Source organism: Amphiura filiformis, chromosome 20 (genome assembly GCF_039555335.1).
Source record: "Amphiura filiformis chromosome 20, Afil_fr2py, whole genome shotgun sequence".
Classification (NCBI taxonomy): domain Eukaryota; kingdom Metazoa; phylum Echinodermata; class Ophiuroidea; order Amphilepidida; family Amphiuridae; genus Amphiura; species Amphiura filiformis.
The window spans coordinates 33,899,492-33,924,288 of NC_092647.1; the positions used below are offsets into that span (position 1 = coordinate 33,899,492).

Genomic DNA, 24,797 nt, shown 5'->3' on the forward strand with positions numbered 1-24,797 from the left:
CACACGTTTAATGGCTACAAAGCTATCCAGACAAATGAGGTATCAAAATTTGCAGAATTAACCTCGGTTTGTTTTTGCTATTTCAGTTTTTAAATTTCATGCATAGATTTTGAGTTTTATTTTTTGGTAGGCATTCGGACTGCATTATGGTTCCAAAGTGTATTTAAAACAAAATATTTTATTTTTTTTTGAAAGCAAAATGGACAAGAGGAATTTTTGCTGCGAACTTTCAGTAGTCTTTGAATTTCAAGTTACACTATTAAAATAACACGCAAAAAAATGAATACTGCATTATAGTTTCAAATAGTCTCCGGTTCTGCATGATAATCCAAGGTATGCTTAGTATTGCTTACCCACTACTCGACCACACTACCATCCTATATAAGACGGGCTATTATTATTTGCACATAATGGCAAATTGTACTTTACAAAAGGACTTCAAATCATTGTCACTTCATTATTTTATCATCATTTTATTATAAAAAGTTAAATGGCAATGCAAATTGTTATTTCACATTTTATCAAAACACAATAATAACTGAATACATTATGACAAATACTGATACACATCAGACGAATAATAATTTAAATAAATACTTTTAACAACAAGGTTCCTCACATCCGACAATACATTATTCCAGGGGTCTAAGGGGCACACCCACTTTGGAGGTGACGCTCTCACCGAATACCAACAATCGTGCTCTCACCCAATGACCCATATCATATGTTTTTATATTTTGCTCTGACCGAATGGCCCGACTACCAGCCCTACACCTATATCCATTTCATACTGAATCCCCCCTTCCCGGGGTCCGGGGGTAGGTCCTACTTCTTAACTTCTGTCAGCTATATTAATCTCATATCCATCATATATCCATATTGAACCTTATGTTTTATAAATCTCAACATTGAAACTCTTGCCTGCTGGTCAAAAACTAAACAAATCCCTGGTATAGTGCATGATGGGATGTAGAGAAAAGTGGTCTATATGCAGTTGGACTATTCCACTTGAAATCCCCACACCCCCTATGAAAGACATGAACTTAATCTCCCACAGGGAGTATGTATTTCAAATTGAGTGACCTGAATGAGTGATTCCATTTGAGATATACACTCCTTGTGTAGATTCATATCATATCATGTCTTCCATAGGGGGTATATCGATTTCAACGGGAATACCCCATTAGGGACCTAAATGTGAGGGATCCAACTTTATTACATTTTTAAGAGTGGTCTTAACCCTGGAATTATGGAAACCTTTGGGCCTCATAACTCCTTTGGTCTATGCTTAAGTATATAAAAGTATACATATTTGAAATGGCAAAGACTGGATGAAATCATATTTGAGGTCAAATTTGGGCAAAAAATTCTCATTTTTGGAGACCCCCCCCCCCAAAATATTTGAAATTTGGGACGAAAATCAGGCTTGTGATTTGTTGGTGCAAATTTCTCAAAGTTGGTCAATATTAAAAAATAAACAAACTGGTCCTAGATATTTTTATCTAGTTTTTAAAAATTAATACAATTAATACAACATCCTCCCCCCCCCCATTTCACTCATCTCCATAGGGCCCATGTCCCACGCTAGTTTTTGACAATTTTTTCAGCTACGAGGGGGTACCCACTTACGCTCACCCAGAATGCCCATTAGAGTTGTATTTGCCACAAAATTGAGCACAAGTGAAGCAAGGTGGACAACTTTCATGATCAGCCCCCTTTCAAGAACTTGGGATTTGCCCTTGCTACCTCCACTTTTCATAGTTTGCAAGCCCCTTTTATCAAGTTATTTGCCACCAAAACAGTCCACACTTTTAATTTCTTGCAAGCTGCCCCACCCCCTTTTCATTAGTACACTGGTGAAATAGGTGAAAAAGAATTTCTCATGATGAACCCATTAGGCAGAAAGATACACTCCTTTTGGGTACTTTGTTTTAATAAAGCTAACCTCAGTGGCAGCACCAGAAAAAAGAAAAAAAAAACAGGGGAGGGTGCAGAGTGAAATTCAGAGGGTTGGAAAATCAACCAATTTTCTGCAAACTTACTGAAAAAAGTGGAAATGTTTGTTATTTTGGGTTTTTACTGGGGGAAAGAGTTTTGACTGGGGGAATTGCCACCATGTTCCACCCCACCTCCATCACACCCCTTGTTTCTGCCATTAGGTAAGTTGCTTTCTCTCTCACACAATTGCAGTGCTAATGTGAAACATAACAAATGAAAAATATTGTAGAAGATATTTTATTTCACAGAAATATTGCACTTGTAATATCCACCCCTGCTACGCCACTGTCCAATTTTGAGCAATTGGGTGCATTCTTTGAATAGTGTGGAAAAATGTTTTTTTTGGTCAGCAATATTTAGCAGCTGGTCAGGTCATGCAAAAACAAAGTTGTTACACCATTATGTATGACCTCTGTTTTTTCAAGGTGATAGAATAATATTATTTTGCTCAAAAAACATTCTGAGTTGCACATCATAAAATGTTATAATCATAAGCTTCTTCAATTTCCTCATCAGTTTTTTCTTCTACGTTAAGATTCTTCCACCATGGCTGTCGTAGCATGATTAGTTCTTCTTTATGATTGGCTAAAGCTTTGGCTGCTACTGGTGCGGAATGACTAGTGAATTTATAGATGTCTCTGTCACTGGCATCGGAAATTTTGGGAGCATCTGAAAAAAATATACAATAATTATGTGAAAGGTGAAACCAAAATCCAAGTATATGAATGCTCCTCAGTACATCAATAATTGTCTTATGGTGAGGAACCCACACCCTGATTTTAATACTATTTGATCTTGAACATTCTGGATCTCTTGATCCTGATGATACAAAAGATCTTTTGGAGACAGGGCCTTTTCAGTGGCTGCTGCCAGACAATAGGCTATTCCAGTTGAAATCCATACACCCCTATGGAAGACATGACCTTAATCTCCAACACAGGGGGTGTGAATTTCAAATGAATGTGGCCATCACAGATGTAAATACTGAATGTTTGTTGAAATCACAGAAAATATCACCACATTTGCTAGGCCCACTTTTTATGAGACATCCTGGTGTTAGTCTGTTGTCAGCTTCTTCATTTTATTTTTGTTTTCCCCTACACCTTAAAGTTTGATGGCATCCTATAAACAAAAGTTCTTTTGTTTATAAACAAAAGTTCTTTTGTTAGAAGGCTGACCCCGCCATCCCTGTAACATAAGTGTGCAATATTGAAAATTCCAACCTCAAAAGATCAACTTTGATCCATATTAACCATTTTTTTCCAAAAAAGCAATTGGACTTTTGGACCCCTAAGTACTACCGTTTAAAGGATGTCATGGAATCAAATTTTTGGTTTGTTTCCCTTACCTGCCAATAAGTTAGCATCCGTTTCCAGCGCTGCCAATAGAGCTTCTCTTTTCTGGTAATTCTTACGGTGTGCCATGCGCACTGTGAGGAAATGAGCCAACATCTCTTGTGCTTGGTCATGTGTTTCTTGAAGTCTCTCATGACTCACTGGCTTGGGCTGTGATGACAAAAAAAAAAATGGTATTAAGATTGTGATTAGCTGGGGGTCACTCACCAAATGATGTTGCTCATTAGGGTTACCTGATCAGCCAAAATCTAAGATGCTTAGGTAGCTTATTAAAAAAATTAAAAAATAAATAAAAAGGGCAGTGATTTATGATGCCCTATATATTCATAGGCAAACTGCCTATACAATGATCCACAAGCCTCAGCACACTTTACAGGTTGCTGCTGACTACTATGGCCCACAATCAATCCATAAGCCATTAAACAACAACTCGGGGATTTTGCTGCTTAGAAGTGGACACCCCTATTCCACAATTGACTTTCGCAGCCAGGATCAACTCCCAAAGTTTTGTACGGGTTACAATGAGACAATTAGCAGCAAGTTCCTTGTCCACAGAAATTTCAAGCCAATTCAATCTTTCCATGATAGTGTATTGATTTTTTTCTTTTTTGTGAGTGGCAACTGGAACGAAACAGGAAAACCGTCAACGAGACATCACTCAACATCAGCCCAATAAATGTGGACTTGGAAGATATGACGAGGAATGAATTAAATTATTCTGTATCACGATTCATTTGTGAAGTGAAGAAGGTAAATGGGGAAGACTACCCAGGGCAAACACTCCTAGATAGAGCTGGTAATTTGTATCCAACTTCACTTTGATTTAATTTGAAAACCATTTAATTGGAAATTTTTGACTGACTCTAACTTTTTACAGGTCAAAAATACGCCACATAGGGTCATGCAAGATTGTCCCAGGTTAGAGCCTGGCTTACGAAGCAAGCAAGCCCAAGTCATTACAGTTCAGGAAGAGGAGCTGCTGTGGCAGCAGAATGTCCTCGGTTGCTCAAATCCATCTCAGATGCTCAACACTCTCTATTAGCATCATAAAATCTGGTGGTCACTCACTAAATCACTTTGCTCACTAAGGTTACCTAAACAGTCAAAATCTAAGATGCTTAGGTTAGCTTATTAAAAAATAAAAGGGCAGTGATTTATAATGCTGTATATATTCATAGGCAAACTGCCTACATAATGATCCACAAGCCTCAGCACACTTTACAGGTTGTTGCTGACCACTAAGGCCCAAAATCATTCCATAAGCCATTAAACCATTACTCAGGGACTTTGCTGCTTAGAAGTGGACATGCCCATTCCACAATTGCAGCCAGGATCAGCTCCCTGAGTTTTGTACGGGTTACAATGAGACAATTAGCAGTAAGTTCCTTGTCCACAGGAATTTCAAGCCAATTCAATCTTTCCATGATAGTGTATTGATTTGATTTATTGCCTTGATTTTCACAGATTAGCAAAGATTACTGAGAAGAAGGTCAAATGGGCTACTGATCTTTTTTGTGAGTGGCAACTGGAACGAAACAGGAAAACCGTCAACGAGACATCACTCAACATCAGCCCAATAAATGTGGACATGGAAGATATGACGAGGGATGAATGGATGTGGACATGGAAGATATGACGAGGGATGAATTGAATTATTCTGTATCACGATTCATTTGTGAAGTGAAGAAGGTAAACGGGGAAGACTATCCAGGGAAACACTCCATGAGCTGGTGATTTGTATCCAACTTCACTTGGAAAACCATTTAATTGGACAGTTTTAACCGACCCGACTTTTTACAGGTCAAAAATACGCCACATAGGGTCATGCAAGATGGCTCCAAGTTAGAACTTGGCTTAAGAAGCAAGCAAGCCCAAGTCATTACAGTTCAGGAAGAGGAGCTGCTGTGGCAGCAGAATGTCCTCGGTTGCTCAAATCCATCTCAGATGCTTAACACTCTCTATTTAATCGGATTAAATTTCGCTTTACGTGGCGGGCAAGAACATCACAATCTCAGGTGAGAAAACTTGTAAATTCAACTGCTATCTGACGCAAATGAAGAAACCTTCCTCCCATGTACAGAAGACACCTCACAAAACAAACAGTGGCGGCTTGAAACACAGAAAGTTACAACCTAAAGTAGTAGACGCCTATGAAAATAAAAAGGATAGGTCACGCTGCATTATCACCATATTCAAGAAATATAAATACCACTGTTAACCCAGAAGATCAACAGCCAGACGCATTGTATCTGCGGACATTAGTTAAGCCAAGGGGGCAGTGTGGTTTACATGCCAACCACTCACACGCCATAAGTTGGTAAATATTGTATCCAATATTTACAAGCAAGTTGTGGCCTAATGGGGTATTTTACCAATCATTCTCTCCGTGCAACAGCAGCGTCATATTTGTTTGATCAATCCATAGATAAACAACTAATACGACTCTTGAGGAAGGTATACAGACTATAGTGCAATAGATATCAATTCATGTGCACTACAATCGTGCAAATCATGTTGAAGTTATCATTTTTGGCAGATGAGTAGCAATTCAACTGCTAATTGTTCCTGCCTAAATAATACAGCAAATATCTGTATGAATGCATGTATTAAAAATATGTTGGTCTACCTGCACCAGATGAAAGTTGGCGCTGTAATGTAAACCTATTTTATTTTAAGTTAAAACTTGAAAAATGTTATGTTATGAAAATGGAACAAAATGTATATAATATTAATATATCTTATAAATATTGATGATTGATCAATGAAAATTGAACTGTCAAACTCCAACTTATGATGCATTGTATAAAATTTACGTTTAATTTATTGTATGAATGAAAATTATTATCTTGTTGTATTTCCTATCATCATTTTGCATGAATGAAGTGATGATATAAACAATACTGCAGTTATGCAAAGACGTTATAGTACTTGCTTTTCGAAAGTGCAGTTGTTATTAAATGTAGTGTACATTCGTAAACCAATACTTTTCCCCTGAAAAGTATTTGCTTTTCAGAGAAAAGCATAAATGGCGTGTTATTGTAATCATCGCTCATTTTGTGGAAAACAATGGAGCGGTAAAACAATAACACGACATCATAGGTGTGTATTAATGATGATGATGATCATCATCATCCTTTGACTGTGGAGCAGGCGACTAAAGTTTGTTCGGCTTATATAAGGCAGAAATTATTCAGCTTTTGTTACTGTGAGAGTCAATAAAGTCCCAACTCAAGCTAGCGTAAATTCACATAAGCGTACGCTTGTCACGTATTACGCAACGCACAACTGCTTTATATAAACCGAACAAACTTTACAAGTTTTCTCCAGCTACATCAGTCTTGAACCATTGCTGATAGTTGACCTTGCCTCAGCATGCTGACCATATCCCCCAAGAAGACACTGGATGTATTTCCAGAACAAGGTTCGTTGCCGTCCAGGTTACCTCTTGCCATGAGTTGGGACATACAATGCATACTCTTATGATATGGAATTATTAGAATGCTGTACACGCATTGGGGCAGCATCTGTATGCTAGTTTTTTTTTAAATTTTTTAGTTGCACTTTGAATAATGCATGACTGGCGCATGCTTAAGTTGGGACTTCATTGACGCACATAGGAACAAAAAAACTATTTTTCATCGATTATAAGCCATACACAGTATATCTACTTCATATTTACAAACAAACATAAACAAACACATACTCTGATTATACTTACAGGGTGGTTTTCTCTGTGTAAATCAATTTCTCTTTGTAGTTCTAGTCGCCTTTCTTCCGTTAGCCCTGGTGGCGGTTGGAATAAAAGTGGCTCCTTCTTCCTGTCCTCCTGCCGTTTAAGAAATTGCCTCACCTGAAGTAGATTGCAAATCACAAACTGGTCAAATTGAAATATATATATTAAATCTTGTTTTCTGTGTAAGAAACTTTGTGTCTTCCTCACAGAATTAGAGGAGGAGAACTGGGACTCCCTATACCGCCACGAACAGCTGCACCATCAGCTATGAGGAGTGCGTCTCTCAAATGCGCCAATCATCCATGTCGCACTTGCATGACAACGAATGCCTCGAGCACATTCCGAGGGAAACCGAATACCCCCAATTTTTGCTCCATGCCTGTATCAAGATGGCAGTTGAGTCCCGGTTCTCCTTCTCTAATTCTGTGGTCTTTCTATAGTATTACTATGTGTACAAACAAAATGTACTGAGTGTCACAAAATGGTAACTCCAAAATTCCAGATTAAAAACAATATCTTGTTTTGCCAAATGTGACACGATCAAGGGAAATGAGTCGGATGTCGCTAATATTGATTTTGAGATATTGGCAAAGAAAGTGTTTAAATTCCTTTGTTTTATATTGTTTTTGTGATGGATAAATTGATGTAACTTCGCAATTAAAAGACATATAAACTTGGGGTTTTCAGTTTCTGAAAGCTCTAAATGTCCTCTTAAGAAACATATGTAAAATTAATTTTCGACCAGGGTCGACATGTGACTCATTCCCCTTGATCATGTCACAAATGAAACACAGCTAAATCCTAATCCTTTAGTTAGAGCTAACTGCCAATAAAATTTGAAATCTTTGGCCAATTTTTGGAAATTAAGGGCCCCAAACACTAATTTTCTCCCCTTTTGAATGTTTTTTTGTATGCTGCAACAATCAAACCCAAAGACATATTTTAAGGTTATGCCTTCTAATTTTTGGAAAACACATTATGAGCAAAGTCATAGTCTATACTCAAAGTTTTAATAGCTTAGACTCCTGCCAAGTCTTTGAATTTGAGACTGTAATTGTAAAACAGGTAAAAATGCATGTTGTTGGCCTTTATTTCCATGGGAAACATACTGTTATTTAACCATATTGATGGTAAGTAAAACTAAAAAAATATTGAAACTATCACATGGAATTTTTACTTAGCAAAGTTCACAGGGGGTTATAATTGGGGAGGGTGTTAATTACACTACCAGATCCCTATTACTGCTGACCATAGAGGCAAACTAGTGCTGCCTAGCTACTTTATGGCTACTCTAAGAGTGCAGTACCAATCCAGTACCAGTGTGTGTACTGTACGTGTGATTCCAATGAGTAACCACATGGGTACCAATGAAGTAGCTGGGCAGCAGTGTACCTCTGTGGGCGGCAGCAATAGGATCTGGTAGTATATGTGACACAATCTGGTCCATGGAGGCCAAAGGAGGCATTTTTGAAAATTGAGCTACTGTAATTATTATTATATTATACATACAAAAGGTTACTAAAAACACCAAAGGTCTAGCATACTTGGTTCTAAAGTTATGAAGTTTTTTGATGTCTATTTTCTTTATGTATTTTATTGTTTTTTACTCCATATTTTTACCTTTATCTCAGTTTCAAATTTGCCGCCTTTGGCCCCCCATGGACCAGATTGTGTCACATATGATACGATATTACATTACCAATATCAGCTAATGTACTGACATTGGGTCATATCAGTATTAAGTGATAACTTGGCAAAACAAAGAAACAACCATACAAACATTGGTACAATTACCAAATAGGGTACAACTAGCTAGACTTGAGTCCAGTCCTCGTTTACGGAGTTTAGGGTTAGGGTTTAGGGTTGGGGTAGGGCAGTCTTGTAATAAGACTAGTAGAGTTGCACCCTATTTGGTAATCGCTCCCTAACATTAGTTTACCATAAACTAGAGTGGCAAGTTTTCCGTGTCACGGAAAAACTGACAAATTCACAGAATTTAAGAAAAAACATAAAACACAGAAATTTGTGGAAAACATGTTTTTTCCTTGAGAAAAATAAAAATGATGAAAAAATAATGAGATGTGAGGTTAAAATAATGAAAATAAAGTCCGCATTCAGAGATATCAGGCTTAAAACAACTAAGAAGATAATGCAAGTAACTTCTTTTTACCCCGAATGTGAACACAGAATTGAAATTACATCACGGAAAATCACAGAATTTGGTATTTAAAACCACGCACGGAAAATCGCGGAATTCGGTGTTTTAAATCACGGAAAACTTGCCACTCTACCATAAACTTACACATCTTTGAATAGTGATAGCAGCCTTGACTTGTTTAGCAGTAGCTTTACGTAGTCCTAACTTTCTTCTTTCTAACACTCCTTTCCATCTAGCTTGTATTGCTATTGCTGCTGAAATCTGGTGCATTTCAAGAAACTTGTTAACATCCCCTGGAGAGAATAAAATGTAATATGATCAAATGATGGTCATTGTTTACTACATGCAAAATTTTTCTGATCCATTTTTCCATAGCTTTGGTTTGTGCACACATAACCTTTACATGCATAGTATTACATGCATAAAGGGTCACAGAGGGTGTGAAGGTTATTCCCGAGTTAAGTCCCAACTCAAATATATCCTTAAAGTTAATGATCAACATGGGGGTATTTTTTCAGAAAATTTGTCCTCAATTTCACATGAATGAAATAGGGGGCGAAATGAAAAAGTGTAATTGAAATGGTAAAAATATGGGGTTATTTTTACGCAAATTGTCCTCGATTTCCAAAAATGCTTAAAATGTTCTTGAAATATGGGTCACTTTTCGAATGTATGGAATGGTCATGTGATACACCTTTGGATATGGTGTGAACCCATCTGATACACCGAATGCCCTGTGGAGCCAATTATAGGTTTAGGAACAACCTTATGTAGATAAATTTCCTTGTGAAAACACAAAACAATGCTCCACATGGAAAAATGCACCACAAAACATTATAGATTGCTGTAAATTGATAGTAAATCCAGGGATCTACTCTGTGGAATATTTGGTATTTTTTATGGTATGTGGTCCCATTGGATATGCCCTGTAGAGCCAATTATGAGTTCAAATACAACCTTATGGAGATAATTTTGATCTATAAGGAGAACACTGTTCAAATGAGTGTGATTTCCATAAGGTAGGAAGTTTGCGCATGGGTGTGTATGTGGATTTGTGTTACCTGGTTTCATAGCAGTTATCATATCCAAATGTTTCTGTCTTGTTTGTCTGATGGCTTGTCGCCTAGCAACCAACAATTGGTGCTCAAGCTCCCTCTGTTGACGTTCAACCAATACACGCTCATCTCGTTTCACTTGCATTTGTCTGTCAAAAAATATTGCAGAAAATGCAAATGCAGCTGTGATTCAATATACCATTTCCACAAAAATACTAGTCACTACAGTAACAGGGAACATGATTTGGAATCTTGGACATATAGCATTATATTTGTACACATATTATGCTTCAATGATACAAGCTTCTTTAATAGCTCAAAATATATGACCATGAACCTTATGTTTGCTTAGAACGACAGAGCAAGTCTTAGTTGGTTCAATTCCTGGCCTTCTGCTACTGATCAACACAATCACAGGCTAAAGACTGGATCAGATCCCATCTAGTACTTATCTAACACCGGGGTACTCAAGTTTGGTTTTGGTAGGGACGTGCCGCTAAAAATTTGAAAGTGGACCCATAAATATACCAATTTTTCAAGAAATTTGGACCCATTGATATACCAAAAGTCAAAATTTTCGGCCAATTTTTTTGACAATTTTGGCTAGATTAAGGACAAATTGGGCTATTTTCCAAAAAAATTGAGAAAATTTTGAAAAAAGGACCCATTCATATACCAAAATAGGCTTTGAAAAAGGGGTCATTGATATACCAAAAGGCTGAAAAAAATAAAAATGCTACCCATATTTGCGTCACGTCCCGTATGGTCATTTGTACTGAGTACCCCCGGATCAACACTTACACAAGTTTTGTACACATATCTTTTTTTACTTACCAAACTTGGATGCCTTTAACCTCTATCCACCTGCCAGCAGAGCTACCTCTACTGGCCTGTGAGTGGCTTACTGGCCTCTACTAGTCCTGTACAGGAATCCTTGTACAGATTGTGACAGTGTGCGCATTGGATAGACTGCGCATGCTCTTGGAAAGGGTATCAAATAACACACATCTAAGAGTTCTGCTGTTGCAGATCATCTAAAGTCTATCGGACACCGTATATGTGACCCGTTCCCACAAAACCAGACATAAGTCACTAATTTTGAAAATTGAGTTTTTGATGTCATCATTTAGTATAGGTCTTCAGCTTTCATTTGATAACAAAATTGTGTTTCTGGGACATGTGGTCCTCATTCTACGGTCTTTCAACAGGAAGTTGGGAAGCGACACATAAAGAAAAGGCAAATGCAAAAAAATGGCTTTAAAGTTGTTAAATGATGTGTAAAGGACTTGTGTTTGACCCAGAAAATGCTAGATTTGGGTGCTTTACATGTAAAAAAATATTTTGTTTTCAATGGTAGGTTAAAGTAAACATATTAAGGAATCAAAAAATAATGAAAACAGAAAAACAAATCTGCAAGGTTTTTCACCCCTTTCCCAAATTTGACTCACCATATCTCGAAATGGCTGAGTGCGACTTATGGCGGATTTCGTCAGAGCGGGTCACATACATGTATAGACCCCCACACATTAACAGTGTCAAAAATGAGAACAAGACTCGACAGAATTAAAGATCAAGTAATCCATAACAATCAAGAACGAACAAGACAAATTAAACTGAGACGGGGACAAAGATATTCCTAAAATTTACAAAAGTCTTTGAGAAAAACGTAAAACCATCCAGGTGTGAAGATGACAATCAGCAAAGTCACTATTGGTTATCATTACCGAAAATATTTGCAAGGTAAATTTTCCTTCATTAGGTAGTTTTCCTTCATTAGATTCCATTGATTGAAAGTTTCAAAAGCACTTCTGTTTATTGTACAAACCGGAACTTATGAGCCTTCATAGCATGCCATATACTAGCCCTGCTTATAAATCAACTCTTCGTACCTGTAGTTCTTCTGTAGTGAGGAAAATGCTTGATTAGCTTTCCTTAGTTTTCTTCTGGTTATGAATCCCCTCCATATTGCCTGGATAGTGGTTGCTGATCTATGAAGTCTCTGCAAAATAAACAGAGCAATACAAATTACACACACACACACACACATATATATATATATATAGAGAGAGAGAGAGAGTCACCAAATGACCAAAATAACCAAAACCACTTTCAAAATGTATGTACATGGATATGAATTGTCAATAATATCTTTTTCAATTCTACGCTGATTTCACAAATCAGCTTTCAACACTGTATTCACTGTATGTCCATGCTAATTTGCCATTACAAAGGCATCTCTTCATATAAAATTATGGTACTATCAATATATCAATCAAATCAATCAAATCAAATCAAATTTATTTCCATGCCATATTACAAACATAAACATTATACATGTAAGTCAGTACAGTGGTTGAATTACATTATATTAATGGAGAATGAGACAAAAATATTTGTTATCATGACATGGAGGAGCCGTTCGAAAGGCCAAAAGGCCAGCAGTGAACGGCCCCCTTACTTACGCTACGTTACGTTACATGACCTACATTACATTACATGTATAACTTAAATTAATTCTGCAACAAACGCGAGGAAAAAGATAATACCTTAAGCCTAATATAGAGTGATATTACAGATTATAATCAACCAAATCAACTGAAAATGCAATATTATAAACATGAAAATAAAAAGCCTGGACCCGCGAAAAATACTAAGTACTTTCCCTGACTATTAAATCTAGTAAGGCATGATAATAGCATTTCTAAAGTGTGATTTGAACATATTAAGAGATTTAAAAGTTTTGGCATCAGAAGAAAGTTTATTCCAATGAATAGGGCCAGTGGTTCTGACACCTTTGGATGAAAAAGTGGTTAAAAGTGGATAAAAAAATACACAAGGTAGCCGTTGAAAGTTTGAGTAGATCATCTTTTTAATCTGAACCTTCATTTTAAATGGGCTATCCCAGTTAAAATCCATACTCCCCCTATAGAAGATATGAGCTTAATCTTCCATAGAGTCACCTATTCAGGTAACCCCATTTGAAATTCAAACTTCCTTGTGTGGGAGATTAAGGTCATGTCTTCCATAGGGGGTGTATGGATTTCAACTGGAATAGCCCAATGCACACACTATTACCATGCTTACCTGCAATTCTGCTTGCTGAGCTGATCCAGCATCAAGCAGTGAAAGTAATTTTTTGAGATCTCGTCCAAATCCCTTGCCAGTCCATCTGCTCAGTAACGGTCGCAAACCTCTGAAATACATAATAAAATATTATACATTATTGTCCTTGAATATTAACCAATGGTGGAAATGTTAGATACAAGAATTTGTATCAAAATAGATTGGAACTGATGAATTTTCATTTTTTGATTATTACAAGCTTTACATGATAAACTTTACAAAGATCTTTTTTAAAAGCACTGCATATATATTTAACTCACTTGTATCTAGTGTAGAGCAACCGAATAAGAGGTTGATGAATAGAGGAAATATTGACAAGCGCCCTCGTTGCTGCTGCACCAGTTTCAGGATCATTGAAAGCTGACAGTTTATAGATGACTTCATCCAGAAGACTATGGACCACTTTCTCATCCAGAGAGTTAAGAACAGTACTGAAACAATGATTTAGAAAAACATGTAAAAATAAAGACAATGATGTTTTTAGTTATGTGCTGATTTTGTTCTTTTTTGTTCCTTTTGTTCTTCATAGTTTACATCCCCCTCAACCGCGGTTTCCCTGGTTGAAGGTAAACAGGGATGTACCACAGTTTCGGGTATCTTTTCAGCAATTTTTTTATGTAGATAGGTGGGTTTTCAGTGGGAGATCAATTGGCCCAAATTGGATGCATTTGGGCAAAAATGTCCTTAAAAGTGCCCAATCAGGGCAAATTTGGGTGCTTTATGTGAAAAAATGGAACAGTGATGGCTTGCAAAAACAGCAAAAAGTAGGTTACAGAGAAAGTCAGCATCTGAAAGTCTGCATAGCACATCCCTGTACAAACTGTTTCGTAGATCCCCCGCCCCTAGGTTTTACACCCAATGTTTTCAGCTATAACTTGGTTTTTCATATGTAACATTTGGTTTTTCCTATGTCACATTAACCAAATCTATTTGCAACTTATCCTCCCTCTGTGGAAGATTCAAGTTGAATCTATCTCAGCTAGCTAGTGTGTGAAATTCAAATGGAACTCCCTAATAGCCCATTGCTTGTTGGGTCACTCTAATCCACCAAGCCCCTATCATGTGACTATTAAAACATCTTTGGGGACACGGTGGCGCAGTAGTACGGGCTCTACCTCACAATCGGAGGGTTACAAATTCATGTCCCGACAGCGCCATCGTGTTGTGCAAATGAGCAAGGCACTTTACCTCACTTGTCTCTTTCTACCCAAGGGGGAAATGGGGATCTGTTAGGAATATTATCCATTTAGTGCAGACCAAAGGTATGAGCATGCCTTGGACATTGTATGGCAGCTGACTTTTAACGACAGCAGAATCAATGTAAAGCGCTTTGATGATACATGTGACATGCCATTTTTATTTAATCATCTTTATAAAACCAAAAGAAGAAAAACATAAAACCCCAAGATCAACTGAGATCCAAACCGATGTCAGGCAAGGGTAAACACAATTACAAACAGCAAATACATAACAATAAACAATGAGGAAATACATCATGGCGGGTAAAAAAAGTTATATGACTTCTTGGACATTCCACTTTGGCTCATTTATTTTATGTTAAAACAAAAACTCATTTGATGTACTTACTGATTAACTCTGACTGCACTTTGTAATACAGCTAATACACCAATTGCTGTTTCTCTGTCATCTGTGATTAGTATCTGAAGCAGGTAATTAGACCTCAGCACTAAACAAGAGGGAAAAATCAACAAGCAATATTATTATTATTATTATTTGTGACCATCCACCACGAAATGGTAGTAAAGTCGGCTCTAGATCATTTTCTGTTCAGTGCAGATTTTGAAAGAATGCACTTTCAGCTTCAAAGTGACACCTCAACCAGCTTCATCGGACATCTGGAAATGAAGTTATGGTTCATCAAAGGTCAAATTCCTAATATACTTTACATAGAAATCCATATACTGTTTGTGATTGTATCTCAAAATGGAAAATGCCGACTTTACGATCAGTTTGTGGTGGATGGGCACATATTTTATTTTACCAGGTAAGTCCCGGAGGAAAGCATGCTCAATTTGTTACCACTTTTAAGTGGTAACAAATTACATTAAAATGTATCATCTGCTAATGTTGGAAAGCCAAAAAAAAGCCCTGTGGGTGGGGTGGGTTGTGGAGCATTCCTGGAAGAATACATGTACGTGGATCATACTAAATTTGTATGAATACAATTAACCAAACTGGCTAAAATTGATAATACGAGTAGTATTCATTTCTATGTTACCAACCACCATCCATGAGTCCCTCACTCATTGCTCACATGCTTCTGAGACTGACCATTAATTTTTCTATGTTGAATTCATTTTTTTTCTTGCTCTTTCATTTTGTCAAATTTAATTTCACTAATATTTATTTCTTTCTTTTCCCATCACTTTTAACTGCATTTCTGAATGTATAAGATTATCATATCTCAGTACTTCTAATAATAAAACAAATAAATATCAGGTTTTTTTTAGACCAATCGTAAGACTTTAAGAAAACAAATGGGCCATTCCATGTAAATTTCACACTACCCCTGTGGAAGATTCCCTGTGGACAATTTTTGAAATATCTTTCACAGGAGGAGCATGAATTTCAAATGGAATGAACACATTAGGCAGCTCCATTTGTATATCAATCATACACTCTTTGCGAAAGATTCGACTTAAATCTTCCACAGAGGGAGGTGAATTTCAAATGGAGCTGTGTAATGTGTTCATTCCATTTGAAATTCATGCTCCCCGTGTGGAAGATATTTCCAAAATCTTTCACAGGGGTAGTGTGAATTCTAAATGAATAGTCCAATTAAAACTTAAGCATACCATTTGTAGTGAGAAAAATATGTCCACTAAAGAGCCACTGTAGCCCATCAAAGACTTCCTTGTAGGCTTTGATGAGGTCATCTTTTAGAGCTATGGTCCTCTCAGGAATCTTCATGTATCTGTGCTGGATGTTACGAGCTAAGATCAGAAGTCTCTCTGCCGCCTCGGGGAGGAAAATGGCATGGTACTCGTAAGAGTCTGGTGGGTCTAAACCGACGGCACAATGTCTGTATGTGGAGGCAGATATTATACATATATAATTAAATAACAAGATATATATTTTACAGCAAATCAGCAATGGACATTGCAATACAGTTCCTAGATTTAAAGCAAACAAACAACAACAAGCTTAAAAAGTTACCTTTTTAAAGTCTTACAGCGTCTTCATTCAACATAGTGATTCCTCTCCTCACCTGAACGCTGTGATGGCATCGCAAGCTACAAGGGCTATTTCATTATAAATGACACGTTCACAAAAATGGCTTTTATCATATCTGGTTGATATAATTAGGGTGATAATGCAGTGTTTTAAAACTTAATTCTAAGTATGCCACAAACTACAAGCTACATGAGCATTTTTACAGAATTCTGTCTATTTTTGTATAAAAAAATTGCCAAAAGGTACATTTTTAACCCAATTTTGGAGTCCCATTTCATTTTGCCCATGTATTCTGAATTAATTCTTTGAAAAATTAGGTACATTCTATGGCAATGTGCTTGTTGCAATGAAAATATGATATGTGTGGAACATCATGCAAGTTGAATGGTGAAAATTGGTGCAAAAATGTTAAAATTCAGAGATTCTTGCAAAATTGGCATTTTCGTTAAATAAAAAAATGAGTGTCCTCTCCAATTCATGCCTCCATTTTTGTTAACATTAAAGAGGAAATATAAACCCTTACCCTACCTGTATAATCTGTGTTATATTACCAATTGATGGGACAGGGCACTGATTGAGGAATTCATTTATTTTACATACAGTAGACCACTTGTTCTTGATACCACAGTTCCGTGTTAAAAATTTGTCCTCTCCAGAACTGAAGTTAATTACTAATTGTTGAAATAAGAAGGATTATATCATAGAATGTGAAATTTGTAGAGGAAGAGTGGTCTTCCTTCTACCAAGGTGGCACATGATTTGGTATTTGTTGCATTTTTGCAAGCCTGTATCCACGATTCTGTTTGCAATTTAACAAATGTCCTCTCCAGCACAATTATGTCATTTCCATGAATTGGTAAACAAACTAAAAATAAAAATTTCAAAGAGCCAAACCCACAAGAAATTTTTGCATTTTATTGCAAATTATGCTTACAAACCACTTTAGTGTTCAAATTATTGTCCAGTTGTTGAGAACACATATGATATTATTCTGCATTGAACTTGGTTAGCTAAAAATTGCAATATTCCTAATTTAACCAGAATATTAACCCTGTTTGTAGTGGATTTTAAATGCTGGGGATCTTTTATGCAATAATATTGATGCAATAATATTGATGCAGCTATTTCTAAAGTTAAAGTATGCTTTATTATGTGTTAAAAAATGTGTCCTATCCAGAACAAATGACACAGTAGGGGTCTTTTATTTTAGGTTTTCCATGACTAGTACAACAGATTGACGCAGAATACTCACTTATGCATCAGTGTAGCTAATGGGCAGGACAAAATGACTATTTCATGAATTTTTCATGTGAAGATAAAGTTTATCCTTAAAATATGTAGTAATTTTGCACCATTTATCTGGATTAGTATCAATTTACTAATTGTTTTATATTGAAACTGGCATATTTAAGACACTGAAGTGTAAAGGAACATACAACAATTATTACAGACTAAATATAAATAAGTATGAACCCAATGTTGGTTACATATACTCTTTCAAAGTTGTGTATTAAATTGTTTAAAAAAATGTCCCCTCCAGACGGCAGCTATGTTTTACACAGCAAAAATTCAATTTAATTTTTTAATGGTTCCTGAGGGTTTGACGCTCTAATATTTTGAGAATTATTGACACACCATCTGAACTTTGAAATGATAATGAATTTGCATGAAATAAATGAGTTTGAATTTTGACCCCTTTTGGGACTCAATGTTGTCATTTATAATGAAATAGCCCACAAGCCAAATTCTACGCAAAACACAGGTTTATATTTCCCAAAATCTAAACACCTGGATGCCATTAATTATACCGTTGCCCACCCAGTAAATTATTTTCCCTAATTTAAGGGCAAAAATTAATTAAATTGCCCACCCACCCAGTAAATTATCCTTATTCACCTCCCTGCCTGGCTTGATTATTTTACTTGAGCATGGTATCATCAGGACCCAAGTGTGTCTCCACACAGAACACCTGTTTCAACAAACAAACTTACGCCAGAATTTTGGCAAGTTGAGCTGCTGTAGTCCATTTGCCATTGACTTGTGAGAAATCTTGCTTTAATGCTATGAGTACACTCTGAAGCAGTTCAAATCTCCAGATGTCCTTACGAATTCTATCTGCTTTCTGAGAACCAGGTATGATGCTATCCAAAATATCTACAAATAATAAATATATATGTATAAATGTTATATTGATTAGGTCCACTTCCCAGGTTGAGGACAGTCCAATTATGTGACTGGCTTTAGTTATTGAAATGAATACAGCATAAAAAGTAAATTTCAAGACAACAGAAATACTGGTTTTTAAATTTTGTCATATTTCTGCCATTGCTACCTTGCTACCTATAATGTGCAATGTCACTGAACATATAAATACTTTGGAAAACACAGGTTCCTACATGTACATCATACATGTAGGTTCAAGTCCAATCATAAACACTTGAATGAACATTGCTTTTGAAAACCATGCTGCTCACTTGGCCCACATAATATTATGTGACCATCCATCTCAAACCGCTCGTAAAGTCGGCAAATTGTATTTCGAGTTACAGTGCAAAATATGCAGAGGTTGTATTCATATATATCCCTAATATTTGTCCGACATGTTTCTCATTTTAGTCCAGTCAAACACCAACCTTTAATCCTATTGTTGAAGAGGATAATAAGCTTATACTTATGTATAGCATTAGTAAAAAGTTTAAGTCTTTGTTTGCTTTGGCTAAATCCTGTTCAAGTGGTGGGTTTTACCAACAATTAACAATGAGAGGACATTCCTGAACCTTGTTCAGTTGGGGATGATTTGAAGTGACCGCCAATTATGACCATTTGATATTTAATACCAGCAATGTGGAAAAAAAGAAATAATGTAGTGCCAAAATAATGTACCCTTTTCTGAAGGAGCAAAGTTTAACAAGTTATAACTCCGCTTCTGGATATCATTTGAAGTCAAATGATATATCATTATAAACACGGAAGAAAACACATTTGACCAGGAGCCGATTTTACAAGCGTTTCGACCTGGACGGTCACATATATAGCGATTAACGACACAACAAATTATGCGGGTGTGGATTCAAGACCAAATGCTTGATGCAGAGTAGACTGGTTGGTTAGTACATGGTTACAAAAATGATCTGTGGGAGACTGATAGCAATAGATTAATTTAATTAATCAACACCAGATCTAATTTTGAAAACTGGCACAAGTAAACAATCATCGGAAGTAGAAGAAAAAGATGAAATTTTTGATAAAAGAGCACCATTTTCTGAGCATTTTACTTTAAAAAAAGAATGCAACAGTGAAGTAGAAGAAGAAAAAGATGGTGTCACGTCTGAGACCAAATTACTTCCAGCATGCCTCAAGGAACAGTAACTGGACCACTGGATTTTCTGAAATAAATGATCTACCGGTACCGTACCCAATAACCTTGCAAACTAGTCAAGAATGTTTGCAGATGACTGTGTTATTTACACAGCAGCAAAAACACAGCAGGAGCTGTAAACACTTCAAGTTGATCTGCACAAGTTTGAAGACTTGGTAAAATAGATGGGAAATGCTTTATCATTAAATATTAGCAACAAGATAAGTTACAAGTGCATTAGTTTCAATTTAATAATCTGTCAATATCAACTTAACCAAAAAGAAGAAGAATATTTTTCCAATATTTTAAATAAACTGAAAATAAAATGGAGCGCGAAGTAAACGCTTGGTCCAGTGGCTGCATTCTCGGTCGGGGTTGTTCCATCTATTTGCGCTTATCCACTTCTCACATCTGTCAAAGAGGACACCCTCATGAAATCCATTGGTTTGTTCAGGGCCTTTCAGCTCAAGTCAATTTTCTCAGCAAAGAAAATACCAATTGCCTTTAATGCCTTGTCTTTGGTAATTTTATACACATTGTATAGTTGATTTAAGAAATCGAACTTTTTGGAATTGTTTCATTGAGAGGTACATGTACGGTATATTTTATGCATGTTTTGTGATCTCCCCCATTGAATGGTATAAAGTGTCCCCTTCGGGTCCGAGATGGAGCAGCCAAATCTCGGCAAAAGCAACAATGGGAAGAATCGATCCAATGCAAGTGACTTCATGCCGACCGACAGATCGAGTCAAGCATTTGATCCGGACTGACTGCGGTGTACTGTACACTGTACAAACATTGTACACAGGGTCCAAATTTGGCTGTATCGCATAGACTCGCTACGTCCGACGAGCATGATCGGTGGTGAAACAATGCAAGTCACGAGATGACCCACCTCATTTACAACCGGTTTCTGTCGTCTAGTCGTGTTCGCGATACAGCCACGTTGCACAAGTGAGGTCGAGACTAATTGGTGACGTCGATAACAACGAGTAAACAAAATGGCTGGGAGAACTGAGAAAGTCGTGTTTTTTAAAAAATGTTTCATCGTGACGATCAGAAACCTCAAAAAACTTTTTTTTTTGACCGCGCTGGATATGCTAACGATATACAGGTACATTGAAGGATATAAATTGGATGGTAAATAAGCCAAATATTGCAAGAAATCTACTCGCTAGAATCATAGCGAGCCCGCAAAAAAATGTCCGTCCATGCGAATGTATTAAATAGTGACAACGTAAAATCCCGACTAGTATCGCATAGCAGTTTGCTCCTTATTGAAGTAACTGCTACCCAATTTTGCACTTTTTATAGTGCTTTAGTATGGAAGTATCCTGATTATTAAATATTAAATGATTTTTTTTTCAACGTTTATGTGCACTGGCTACTCTGGGGAAAGACTAAAATTTGTTCATCCTATTAACCCAGAGAACTAACTATTAACCTAGAGAACTAACTTTCATGCCTTACTCAGTCTCGATCAGCTGTTAAATTTTAAGTTAAATTTAAGCTTACCTTGCAGTGCCAGCAGCAGAATTGGAACGTTTCTGTCAGTTGTTTCTGCAACCTGCGAAGCTAAATCTTCAACTCTCTTGTCTACCAATGTATCTTCTGAACTCATGATTAAGCACCTGTCCTATTTCATTGCTAAAAAATCTTATTTCGCTAATGTTGCTAAGCAAAACAAAATTCAAATCTGTGTTTTGGCCTTTTTTTTTTTGGTCTGCTGAAAATACTAAATTCTATCTGCCAAAGTTAGCTCATAACAGTCTCGTTCACTTTCTCTGTTTTAAGACATACATTTTACTGTATTACGTTGTGATATTAAAGTCCTAAATTAAACTATATAACTCTTTTTAATAAGTATGTAAAATTTAATTATCATTTAATTATCAAATTTTATTTAAATTGTGTTAAATTACTATTTGTAACCAGAGAAGATGTAATAAAGAGGAGGTTGATCAAGCTATCCTCAAACAAAATATGTGTGAGACCGTTACACTCACAAGTAAATGATGAATCACCCTATTTAGCTGCTTAACAATAGAATACCACAATAGGGTTTGAACCCAGGATGGGTGTGATACACAAGTTGCAGCTAACTGCTTTTAGGGATAGGTCAGTGTGTGCATGTCATCATGCTATACACAGCATGCATGCAGACCCTGTCATCTAGTCAGATTTCAGATAAAATATGACTGAAGTTCTATGGCAAATTATAATTTTTGCTACTTGTTGCCACTTTCAGACTCTATTATTTAAGATAAAGAATGTTATCAATTATCAGAATATCTTTATTAGGTTGGCAGGAAATGACAGGAAAATATATAAAATAATAAAATAGAAATGATCAACAATCATAACCTCTAAAAAAAAAAATAAAAATTTCTTCTTTAGAAATTTATATATTTACAAAAAACGGTGGATTTGGGGGAAATTTTACAGCACTCGATTTCTTTCTTGTATTACCCACATGTGGTATCCCATCCAAGCAGCAGGTCCTTAACACACACGTTTCATACTTTTTAACAAATTCTTTATAGAAACATGGGAAATATTTTCAATTCTGAAGTGAAAATTGGTCAACCATGGGCGGTCACACACATAACATCATAGGATATTTCAAGTGGATGTCTAACTACTTGAGAATAAAGGACTATGAATAGATGCGACAGGATTACCTACGGGATTATCTCAAGGATATAATTCCGTTGACCCTCCTCTTTATTACATCTTCTCTGTTGTAACTAAAATAACAAAATATGGTTTTGCCTACTTCCAGCCAATGTTGTTTATGAGTTGCACAATCAGTCGACGAATGCGTCCAAAAAGTCACCGTTTTGTTGATTTCCGACGCACACAAATAGTTTGTAAGTGAACAGTTACTAAAAGAGTTATCGGTTTAATCATTGCAAGTAGTTCGTTACATATTTAAAAAATATTTAAAAGTCTGAGACCGAGAATTTTGATTAAATAGTTTACGGAAAGTGTGGAAGGATCAAAATTCGGAAGTGTTGCATCAGTTACTGTTTGCTATAAATGAAGACCCCGGGGGGGGGGGGGGCACTCAACTTTGGAAGTGACGGTATGTGCCTGTCAATAGGCCCCTCTTTTGAAGTCGACTATACCCGATAACCCCCTTTTTTTAAAAGCCATACCCGATGTCACCGGTGACCCCCTTTTTTTTAGTTGCGGCTACCCGTCCCAATGACCCCCATTTTCGGTTGCGGCTACCCAATGACCCCCTGTTTTCTAGAATAGCATCATCAAAATGCAACAAAAAAATGCCAAAACTGTCAAATTTTGCTCTATTTTTTCAAAATTATGCCGAAATGTTCAAAATTTTGCTCCATTTTTTCAAAATTTTCTACCCGATGACCCTTTTTTAAAAATCTTATACTCGATGACCCCCTTTTTTCAAAATATTGTACCCAATGACCCCCCTTTTTATTTTGTTTGTACCCAATGACCCCCTTTTTTAAAATAACGCTTTGTACCCGATAGGCCCCTACTTCACGACTCGGTAGGCACATACCGTCACTTCCAAAGTTGAGTGCCCCCGATGAAGACAGTAATTAAAAAGACTAGTTTGCGTATGACGTCCTGTCAAACAGACCAAAAATGCCGTACTGCGCAGGTCAGTAACCAATCACATCGCGCCTTTGCCATGACGTCAGACGCAAGCTAGTTATAATCAAATCAAGTATTTCTTGGCCAAACTGGAACACTGACACTGACCACTGTGAATGCTAGTGGCTCCGCGATAATCACACGCGAATATAGCGCGATACAGAAGAAAGTATACACGCGGCGCCTTGCACTGCGTACACGTTTAGTACACTACATGGACGCAACGCGCATGTTCCACTTTCATGCTTTGGCCAAGAAATACTTAATTTGATTATATTCTTTTTAATTCGGTCTTCAATTTATATACTGACATTCATTATGATTGTGTAGCACAGACATAGGTAGGGATGTTCATAACATTTTGAAGTTCAATATTTTTAGCTGAAAGTTCTTTCATTTGATTCAAATGAAAGAACTTTCAGCTAAAAATATTGAACTTCAAAATTTTAGCTGAAAGTTCTTTCATTTGAAAGAGAATCAAATTACCTAAACAATAAGGGGTCAATCATGTTTCTAGTGCTTATACTTTAGTTACCGGTACTTTTTCTTATACTAAAAGTTACAGACAAAAATAGTGTCACCAAATTTTCCAAAATTTTGTGTGTGAAATTGTGACAGCAGGCACATGTACAATGTACACTACTGTATGTGACCCCAGATGATCTCCTATTCTTTGCTGTAAGGAAGCTGTTTTGGATGGTCTTGATGTCCACACAAATTGCTTCACAGTTGGTAACCCACGCTTTAGAAGGGTTGCCAAAATGCCTAAAAGGGTGGGTTTGGACAATTTCTGGTTAAAATGTGTGTCCAAATACATGTATAAAGCGTGGTCACTGATAAAAAAGGGTGGGTTTGAAAGGCGGCAATTGCAATCTGAAAGCTTACTGTAATTTCCGATTGAATAGCAACAAATGAAAAATGAAAAAATATTGAAAAACCTGCAAAATAAGCACCGAAATTGAATAATTTTCTGATGTCGATAATATTCTTCACAGATTACTACGATCTTTTTTATGAATGAAGTAATGAATAATAAATATTCATAGAAAATTTGTCTCATTGTTGTGCTTATGAACCATACAAAATATCCCTTCCTGCCCCACACTCACAGTGCAATTTACGTCCGTCTGTACCGACAGGACACATAAATTTAGTAATGAGATTACGATGCAAATTCTTAAATCATGGCGGA

The 24,797-nt window shown here is 36.5% G+C and overlaps 1 protein-coding gene across 1 annotated transcript; it reads right to left on the reverse strand.

Annotated features, from left to right (window-relative positions):
* Window positions 1-1,973: 1,973 nt before the first annotated feature.
* LOC140142674 (IQ calmodulin-binding motif-containing protein 1-like) lies at window positions 1,974-21,686 on the reverse strand. The gene is made up of 12 exons (XM_072164672.1): window positions 21,491-21,686; window positions 18,609-18,771; window positions 16,239-16,465; window positions 15,010-15,109; window positions 13,683-13,853; window positions 13,384-13,492; window positions 12,189-12,298; window positions 10,306-10,448; window positions 9,389-9,537; window positions 7,072-7,203; window positions 3,347-3,503; window positions 1,974-2,667 (listed from the first exon to the last, which is right to left on the reverse strand). Exons 1-12 carry the CDS (start codon window positions 21,594-21,596, stop codon window positions 2,471-2,473), a joined length of 1,764 nt encoding a protein of 587 aa, XP_072020773.1. The 5' UTR covers window positions 21,597-21,686; the 3' UTR covers window positions 1,974-2,470.
* Between the last annotated feature and the right edge of the window lie 3,111 nt (window positions 21,687-24,797).